The sequence below is a fragment of the Gavialis gangeticus genome, unplaced genomic scaffold, assembly GCF_001723915.1.
Source record: "Gavialis gangeticus isolate Ggan-Ray unplaced genomic scaffold, GavGan_comp1, whole genome shotgun sequence".
Lineage (NCBI taxonomy): Eukaryota > Metazoa > Chordata > Crocodylia > Gavialidae > Gavialis > Gavialis gangeticus.
In genome coordinates, this window is record NW_017729025.1 from 93,920,405 (window position 1) to 93,930,597 (window position 10,193).

At 44.2% G+C, this 10,193-nt stretch overlaps 1 protein-coding gene across 9 annotated transcripts in view; it reads right to left on the reverse strand.

Annotated features, from left to right (window-relative positions):
• The window catches only part of RAD51B (RAD51 paralog B), a 764,912-nt gene that overhangs the window by 738,953 nt on the left and 15,766 nt on the right, over window positions 1–10,193 (reverse strand). For all 9 annotated transcript variants that reach the window (XM_019519177.1, XM_019519179.1, XM_019519173.1 and 6 more), the window contains one exon: window positions 6,176–6,292. In XM_019519177.1, the coding sequence (XP_019374722.1) occupies window positions 6,176–6,292 (117 nt within the window). The remainder of the gene's footprint in view (window positions 1–6,175; window positions 6,293–10,193) is intronic.

Genomic DNA, 10,193 nt, shown 5'->3' on the forward strand with positions numbered 1-10,193 from the left:
CTTGGTCTTTTTCCAGCACTTGTGCTTGCTATGCACCACCTCCTAAGGGAAACCCCCAATACTCGCCTGCCATGTCTTGCTATTAAGTTCAGGTGCAAAAGGTTCCCATCTGTCTCGGACTTGCTTGGAGGTGTTGCATGCAGACATGCTTGGGGCTCCACCTCCTTATACCCCTTCCATATACCAACCTGATGGTCTGGGTCACACAGTTGATAAGTTGAGCTCTCTTGGACACCAGTGTGAGTGTCATCACCCCAACTGATCCTCTAATGGATTTTAGTAAATACAGCATCTGGGTGCATGCTGGTCACAGGTCAGCCAATCTTCCTGCAGTGCTCCACCTATAAAATGCTCAGACATGGAAAAACAATATTCTCTCTTACAGCTGTATTTCTTGGATCAGCTGGGGAAGCTGGTCCAGCTGACCCAGTCTTCTACCCCAGAGTCCCTGAGGGCTCCTGGTTCCCCAGCCCCAGAAGTAGTATCACTGAACGTGGCCTCAGTCTGGCCCCATGAGTAATACAAAAAAAAAAAAATTCACAAAAAAAGAAATAAATAAAAGAAGAAGAAGAAGAATCAGGGAGGTAGAGATCTCTCCTCCCTACTCACGCATCCCTCCGTGTTGCTCTGGCGTTAGTCCCTCAGCATCCTTCCCTTCTCCAGTGCTGGACGCTGCTCCTCAGAGAGGCGGACTCCTCTTTGGGACTCTACCCAGCGTTCCTGGCTTGCGGTATAGCCAGGGGTGCCAGCTAGGAGCATATAGCTGCCTCCAGGCTGTTCCTCTCCAGCTTCTTCCTGGCAGCCAGCTTTTGAAGCTGACTGCCGGTGCTGCTTGATGATGTCATCCTCCCGCACCAGTCCCAGCCACACTGATAAGCGCCTAATGAACCATGTGGGCAGCTCTGCCTGTAGTTCCCTGCTTCTTGCCACTGTGCCTATGCCAGGTAAGTTGTCTTTGGTCATAGGGCTTTTGGGGCTGTTTCCCTGGTACCACATGGTTTTCGCACTGCCACTGTGCCCCTGGGAAAGGGGTCTCCACCCACTCGCTCTCATCGCCCTGCAACTCATATATTGTAAGTCACGCACAGGACCACTCAGACACCGTTTTAGAGAACCACAATATGGGAAAGTTACATTCTCCGAGCTGCAAATGAGGCAACTAAGACATCCTAAAATGGGCTTCACAGGAGTATCTAGCCTACTACTGCCCTTCCAAGTTACAGAATATGTATGAATAACTGTCAATTTCTAAAGTTTCTAAGTAACAGAGAATGAAGCTCGCTCTAGGAAATTCCATGTTAAAAACTTCATGATTATACTCAATAACCAAGAAGTGAAAAAGTTGAAGTTTTATATATCAATTTCAACTTCATCTTTGTACAAATTATAGTACCACCTTTAACTATGGTTTCACACTTTTTAAATGACCATGTACATTAAATAATTTTCCAATAGCCTTAGCTACATGTGGCCAGTCTTGCAAAAATTATTTTTTACCCTTGTATGCTTACACTCTTTAGCAAAATTGTCCGTTGTAGCTTTAAGACAACAAATGACTTGCCAAGGTCACCAAGTGAGTCAGATCAGGAATAGAATTATGATTCAAGAGTTTTGTGCTCCAACCACTAAACAAGATGGCCCTGTTCTATTATGTTACAAAGATACCTTCTAACAGTTTACAAAAATTATATTTGTCACTTCTAAAGTGACAGTGGTGTATTTGTGCTCCATAAACTACAAAGCTTTTATGATTTTGATCATTAGAAGAATTGCAAGTCAGCAGTGGGGTGTCTGGGAGAGGTAGAACCTCAGGGAAAGAGTATGTCGCGCTCACCTGAGTGACTCTTTCTCTGTTGGTCCTCACTAGCACTCAATTCTCACCTGTGGCTCCAAGTAGCTGTCTGCACGTGACAGCAGCCACACCCCGGTAAAATGCCTCGAAGGGCAGGCCAAATCAGGTTAAGGTACCCAATCGGTCTTACACATCTGGGGAGATAAGGACATACCTATCCCTGCACACAAAGTCTAATTCCAGCTGACTGGGCAGATGAGACCCTTGTATGGTCCAATGGCCATGATGGCAGTACAGCACCTTGCCATGGATTGCACAGAGCAGGACAAGGCACAAAAGGCGTCCTGATCATCTACTGTATCTGGGCCTATCTGGGCCAATCTTCTGCCATTTTGTATCTGGGCCAATCTCCAGCCATCCTGCCACTGGTTACTAGTTGGCTCAGGCAAGAGAGTGAGGCTGACGCTGCACCACTCTTCCTCACTTAAATCTAAATCCTGTGCAACTCACATACAGCACAAGCCCTGTGGTGACAGGCCAGAGACCAAGCAGCAGCTGTGGACACACTGAAAGCTGTAGCTGCAAACCTGCACGCAGGCGGTTCAGGGCTTTGGGTCACGTTCTACTGGACAGAAGCAGAAGTAGAATTTGGCAGCCCCCGAGTGACTGAGCAGCCCTATTCGGGACCGCACCGCTCACCTCCTAGAATGAGGAAGGGGCTAGAAAAGATGCCCCAAACATTGTCTGCTTCACCTCACCCTGGCCAGCATACTGGGGCTGGCAGGGACAGCAGTCAAAAGGGAAAGAAATCAATCCCTCTCAAGCTGGGCACATGGAACATGTGTATGTTGACCAATGGAAACACCAACAGACCTGAAAGGAGAACTGCCCTCATTGGGAGAGAACTGGGGAGATACAATGTCCAGATTGCTGCCCACAGCGAGACTCGCCTACCCGCCGAAGGGCAGCTCACAGAAAGAAAAGCTGGTTACACATTCTTCTGGAGTGGTTGTGGCAGTGAAGCCAAATGGGAAGCAGGTGTCAGCTTTACTATACAAAACAGCCTCATCAAGAAGCTGACCTACCTGCCCAAGGGAGTGAATGACCCACTGATGATGCTCAGGCTCCCCCTGCTTAGCAAAAAGTGTGTCACTATCATCATTGTGTACACCCCTACCATGACCAACTATGACAAAGTCAAGAACCAGTTATATGATGACCTTCACTCTGTGATTGCTGTTGTACTGAAGTCTGACTGTCTCATCGTCCTTGGCGACTTCAAAGCCAGGACTGGCTCTGGCTGCCAAGCATGTGATGGAGTCATCAGGACGTATGGGATTGGAAGCTGCAATAAAAATGGTCTTGTCCTGCTCAGACTATGTGCTAACCATGAGCTCCTGGTTACTAACATTGTGTCCCATCTCCCAACCGAAAAAAGACAAACATGGATACACCCCCACTCCAAGCATTGTCATCTTATCAACTATGTCATCGTCCAAAGGAGAAACAGACGCGATATCCAATGTGTGGCATTGAATGCTGGACTGATCATCGACTCATCATCTCTTCACTAAAGATCACAATTCAATGTAAATGGCACCTGCAAGGACGAGGTAGGTGGACCGAAGCGCCTCAATACTGCTGGGATTATAATGACAGCACCACGCTCGCACAGTTGCCTTTTGTAAACCATCTGAAAGATCAGCTTCATGCTATACTGCTTTATTCCAGCTCCATCGAAGCCAACTGGAAGCAACTTTGTGAAGCTATACACTCTTCAGCTCAAGACGCTGGGACCAAGTGTCTGCAGACACCAAAACTGGTTTGATGAAAATGACGATGAGATAAAACAACTGCTGGAAGAGAAACAACGCCTTCACAGAGTCTACCTCTGTGATGTCTGCATCAGCACAACACACCTATAGCTTAATACAGAAGACCATTCAGAGCAAACTGTGAGGAATGTAGGACACATGGCTCAAGAACAAAGCAGAAGAGGTTCAGCATTACGCTGACCAAAACAACGCAAAGAAGTTCTTTGATGCCCTAAAGGCCGTCTGTGGTCCACAGGTCCTCAGATCCCTGCCTCCGCTGTCTGCCAACAGGACCACACTGCTAACTGACAAGGCTCAGATCCTCCAGAGATGGGCTGAACACTTGAGTGCCGTCCTAAATTGGACCTTTTCCATCAACATGGATGCCACACACAAGCTGCCTCAAATCGCTGTCAACACCTCGCTTGAAGCTCTGCCTACAACCAAGGAGTCCAAAAAAGGCCATACAACAAATGTCTAGTGGTAAAGGTCCCGGAGCTGATGCAACTCCAATGGAGATCTACAAATCAGGTGGTCACGACCTCATGGAGAAGCTAACCAAGATTTTCTGCACTATATGGGTGCAGGAGGTAGTCCCTCAAGAATTCAAGGATACCTCCATCATCCACCTATAAAAGAGGAAAGGAAATCGCCAACTGTGTGACAACCACAGGGGCATCTCCCTCTGGCAAGATACTTGCAAGAGTCCTCCTCAACCAGCTGACCGACCATCTAAACCACCTACTGCCCGAGAGCCAATGCAGCTTCAAAAAAGGACGTGGAACCATCAACATGGTGTTTGCAGCCCAGCTGCCAGGAACAGAACATCAACCATCTCCTCACATTCACTGACTTAACCAAAGCCTTCAACGTGATGAACTGCAAAGTACAAATGAAGTACAGATGCCCAAAAAATTCATCAATATGATTTGACAGTTCCATGACGGCATGATGGCACATGTCTTTGTGAATGGTGAATGCTCTGACCCCTTTCCAGTCACAAATGACATCAAGCAGGGCTGTGTGCTCACACCTACCCTTTTAAGCACAGTATTCTCCGCCATGCTGTTGGATGCCTTTCAAGACAATGACCTTGGTATGGGGATCTGGTACTGTTTTGATGGAGACATCTTCAACCTTGGCAGGCTCCAAGCAAGCTCCAAAGTCCAGACAGCCACACTTCATGGCTTCCTCTTTGCAGACAACTGTGTTATGCACAGGCTTGCGGGCTGATATGCAGTAGTCCATGGACCTATTCTCGTCAGCCTGCAACAACTTTGGACTCACTATTAACATGAAGAAGACAGAAATGATGTTCAACTTGTGCCTGGCACAACACCCAGGAACCACAAATCTCAGTTAAAGGTCAACAACTGTCGATGGTTGACAACTTTGTCTATCTAGGCAGCGCACTCTCCCGTGCTGTCCACATGGACAATGAAGTAAACACAAGACTAGTGAAAGCCAGCATAGCCTTCAGCAGACTCCGTAAGTTGGTGTGGGACCTCAGAGGTACTGGAATGTCAACAAGGATGAAGGTATACAAAGCCATCATTCTCCCAGCCCTCCTTTACACCTGCAAAATCTGGACCACCTACCAGCATCATGTCAAGAAACTACACCACTTCCACCTCTACTGCCTGCAAAAGATACTAAAGATCAAGTGGCAGGACAAGATTCCGGACACCGAGGTACTCGGAAGATCAACTCTCCCCAGTATTCACATTCTACTGAAACTGGTGCAGCCAAGATGAGCCGGCCACCTTTCAAGAATGCCTGACACTCGCCTGCTGAAGAAAGTCTTCTACAGCAAACTGTCAAATGGAGTATGCTCTCGCGGCACATGAAAGTGATACAAGGACACCCTAAAGGTGTCCCTAAAGAGTTCTGGCATGACCCGGATTCATGGGAGCAAACTGCTTGCAACCGTCCATCCTGGAGGTCATCAATCCAGAAGCACTGGCCTTCAAACAACAACTCACGGCAAAAGCAATGAAGAAACATGTGGCCAGGAAATCAAAAACCTCTTGTACCCAGTCCTCATCACTTTATTGCCCCTACTGCAGCAGACTGTTCAAGGTAAAGATTGGGCTTATAAATCACTTACGTACCCATGTGATCTAGCCTCCACCCCATCCTTTCTCTCTTCTTCTTTTTCCTTTTTCCCTCTTTCTCTTTTTTCCCCCTCCCTGTTTCTTTCCCATTTCTCTTCTCCCCACCCCACTGGATGTGATCAGCTTCACGCAAAGGACGAACAATTAAGTCAACAGTAAATTTTAAGCAAAAAAATTAAATTAAATTAAATTTTAAAAAATAAATAAAAAAAATTAAGTAATCTCTTAAATCCTTCTGTCCTCTAGATCTTTCAAAGTAGAAGTAAAATATAGCAAACATGCTACAGAAGTGAACAAGTCACCCCACATTTTTTGTGTCTGTGTGTGTAGATTTGAAACTCTTATGGTCAAAGACTGTCTACAGTCTTATATGTGTACAGTGCCTGATAAAATGGAGCCCCACCTAGTTGCGACTCTGCAGTGCTAACATAGTGAAAAGTACTAAATAATTTTACCTCAGTGAGAGATCCGCAGGCCACTCCACCATGCAAGGCTTTATCCAAACTATCCAGGGTGGTGGACAAGAAGGCTGAGAAGGGATTAACAGCCCTTTTCATTTTCAGATCATAAGCCTACAATAGCAAAAAAATCAACCAGAAAAAAATGTTGTTGCTTTTTTCAGCTGGCAAGGGGAACGTCTGGCATTTTCTCTCCATTAACCTTGAATAATTTAATATTTGCCCATAAGGACACTGTTCAAGTCCTATACCGCATTTCATCCTTCCCTGCTTCCTTCCCACTCACCCTTCGTAACGCTTGCATCCAAATACCACAAAGTAGATTTAAAGAAGGCTGGTGTATAAACTGTGGTTTTTACTCTCCAGCTTTGAACTTTTCTCCCACAACACAATGTCAAATCATAAAAAACATTTTACAATAACTTTCCAAAGATTTTTACCCCCTCCCCACTCCAAATCCAACACATGCTGCTTTTGATCTGCAGAAGCACTACTTTTGAGTAAGGAAACGCTATACCTGTGGTTAGCTGGGCTGTGCAAAATGTTCACAGTAAAACCCCAAAATCAAGAAGAATGTAGTTGGTTATGCTGGCAACTCAAAACCATCTGGGTTCACTGAAAGTTTCATTAAGGTTCATAAACTGTTTAGACAAGCCTGGGCTGATACCAAAGCCATGCTCAGCTTTCAGGTTTTGATCGGTCTTCCGCACAAGTAGGAATGACACAGAACAGGTAGTCAGGAGATCCGAGTTCTTGTGCCAGCTTAACTGTTGACCACAGAAGGCCAAAATAATAAAGGATCCTTGGCTCACAGGAACTTTATTTGATTTCAGTCACAGTTTAACCAAAACAAACATTTTAAAGTTTTCCTGCAAGCCCAAATTTTACAGAAATTCTGTCTTGGAGCTATTGACACAGGTGTTCCCCAAACAAAATGTGTTTCTTGGAACATGAAGAAACTCATATTGGCATGCTTGGCAGGTTTGCTGCTGAATATCAAGAATGTGGAGTTCAGAGCAGCCACCACGAATCCAAGAGTCTGTGGCTCTACTTATAGCCAAGGCTTGCAGGTTGCCAGCTCAACAGAAGAGATCCTGGAAGCCCTGGCATTGCTGGCTATTAAAGAACTAGGACAGAAGTGTGGGATTACCAGCTAATCTCACATGGCTGCTCCAGAACTGGGGATCTTGGAAGTGAAAAATCCCCACACCTGAGCCAGTATGCTAGAAGCCCAGGCACAGTCCCATCCTGTCACCTATCCTCTTTTATGCTGCACATTCCCCATGTACTGGACAGAAGACTTAATTAATATTTGAAAATAATTCAGGGGTTCTCAGATAAAAGGTGCTATAGAAGGAAAGTGTATAAAGTCCATGGAACTCAGATTTTAGGCTATAATATTTCAGAGCTCCAGTAACGTCCTGATGAATTTAGACTCAGAAGGCAGGGTAGAGATCTAGTTATTCGATAAGGTGCATCTCTACCTTGCCTTCTGCTTGACTTCAAACATGGTTACCTACCTCTCAGAGTTGCTTGAAAATTGAAACGAAGATTTGCACACACATTTTTCATTAGTATAAAAGTAGTCTCTCTTTTTAAACTATGCTAATATATACCAGCTAAAATGTGCTCCATGAATATTTTAAGGCTAAAAGACAGGTATCATTTAATCTGATTACACAGATCATCTAATCTGACCTGCTGTATAACAGATTCTAGGAAGTCACCCAGTAATTCTAGTGTTTAACCCAAAACTGTGGTTGAAATAGTATTCTTTGCAGAAAGACATATAATCTTTATTTAAAGACTACAAGTGAATGAGAATTTACCACATCCCTTGGTAGTTTTTCCAGTGTTTAATTATCTTCATTGTTAAAAAAAAAAATCATCTAATTTCCCATTTGGATTTTTACAACTTCAATTTCCAGCCTTTGGATCTTGCTATGCTTTTGTCTGCTGGATTCAAAAACCCTCTAGTATCAGATATCTTCTTATCTGTATAAGCCACAACCAAATCATCTCTTAACTTTCTTTCTGATAAAGTCAATATATTTTGCTCCTTAAGCCTTTCATGATAAAGTTGCACTTTCCAGATTGCAGGTCGTTATTCTGTTGCTCTTCTCTGAATCCTCTACCTTCCCAGTAGTGATCTCTACAGTGTCTCATACAGACATAATATCATGTCTTTATTCATGATCAATATTTCCTTATTTTTTCTTTCAAAGATTATGTAAGGATGTTTTACCACAACATAGCAATTTGATTTCCTATGACCCCAATTCCTTTTTCCAAACCACTATGTGCCAGGATACAGGTCCCCATCTTGTAAACAGGCCAACAGTCTCTGTTCTAGATGTGTGACTTTGTATTTGGATATATTTAAATACCTCTCACTAGGTCCAAGTGACTGGTTATTTGCCAAATGAGGCAGATTGCTCTGAATCAATAACTAGGCCTTCTCATTTAGCATATGACAAATGTAGGCCAACTACAAGCTTTATCAGAGAGTAACTAGATTTATATTATTTCAGACTTTTGATATAAATAATGGTAGTCTGAACAATGATTGAGAATCAAGCCTTCAGGAACTCTGCTCAAGACACCTCCAGTTATTGATTATGCTCAATTAGCTGATATCTACTCAGTTCCATAAGCCATGTTAATTTTGCATAGTGTAATTTTTAATAATTGGTGACGTGTAGGGGAGGCACATGCCCCCCTGAGACTAGCCCTCACCGGCCAGGGAGTTGAGGGCAACAGACAGTGCCCCCCTAAGAATGTGGGGGTGCCAAGAGAAGCACCAGTGGAACTTCTGGGTTTGCCACTGGTGGTGGTGATTGGCTGCTGGGAGACACATCCCCGCCGGGTCGGCAATCAGCTGCAGGATCAGGAGGCACCAGTCACCCGTGTTTTTAATCAAAATTATGTGTGACATTAAATGCTGGGCAAAAGTTTATTACAGCAAAGTTACCTTTGTGAGCCACTTTATCTTTCAAATACGAGACAAGGTTTCCCTTCTGAAACAGTTTGGGGAAAAAAGGCTCATCATCTTACATTCGCATACAAGGAAACCTCATTAAACACATTATCCATTACTAAACTGGTATCAAAAGCAGCATATGCTCAATAATGGAAACGAACTATGAAGTTGATTAAATGTAGTTTTTGGGTTTTTTAAAGAAGTTTTTCATATTCCAAGCCAAATCAAGTCCAAATCTGTGAGTCAGTCCAGAACCATAAGCGGCCCTATAACCAGCAAACATCCTTCACCACCACCAGGGGCTTCAGATATTTTGGCAGGCATCCTACATGCAGACCCAAGCCCGGACGCTTGGGTTCGGATGCCTCCAAGTTTCACCTGCCCTCAGCCATATGGCCATAGAAGCAAGCTAGGGAGGAGCCTCCCATTTCCATAAAGTGGGCTTTAAGCCCCAATACTTCAGCAGGTACTAAACCACGCCAGAAGAACAGTTATCCCAAGGAATGCTTAAGGAAAACTGCCTTCATGGACACAGATACATGGCATTTCTCCTAAATGTAGCCAACAAGGATATGTTAGTGTACCTCATTTGAATAAGATACATGACAACACCAGTTGCACTCAGTCCCACTCAGCACTGACTCTTTTTCAAGTCACAGTGAGCCACTACTTCCAATATATTTTGAATTCCTCTTCACTCCAACAACCGAGCTGTGCTTGCCTTTCCCTTTTCCAATGATTCCCGTTTCTTCATTAGCTTTAAATGTCTGGCAAATATCATCAAATGGGTCCCCAAACAGGTCACCCAAAAATCCCTCTGTTGCCCCCTCTCTCAGCCTGTCAAATGTGATTAGCCTTTGGACTAATATGCATAGTTTGTACTATTTATAAGTAGGTGCAAAAGTGCTTAACAGTGTGTTTATGGAGTATCTGTGCTAAAACTTGCAGCTATTTCAAAGAAGATAAAATGCATCAATTCTGGGTGAACTAAGTCTATGGGTTTCATAGTTTCATAGATTTAGGGTCGGAAGGGAC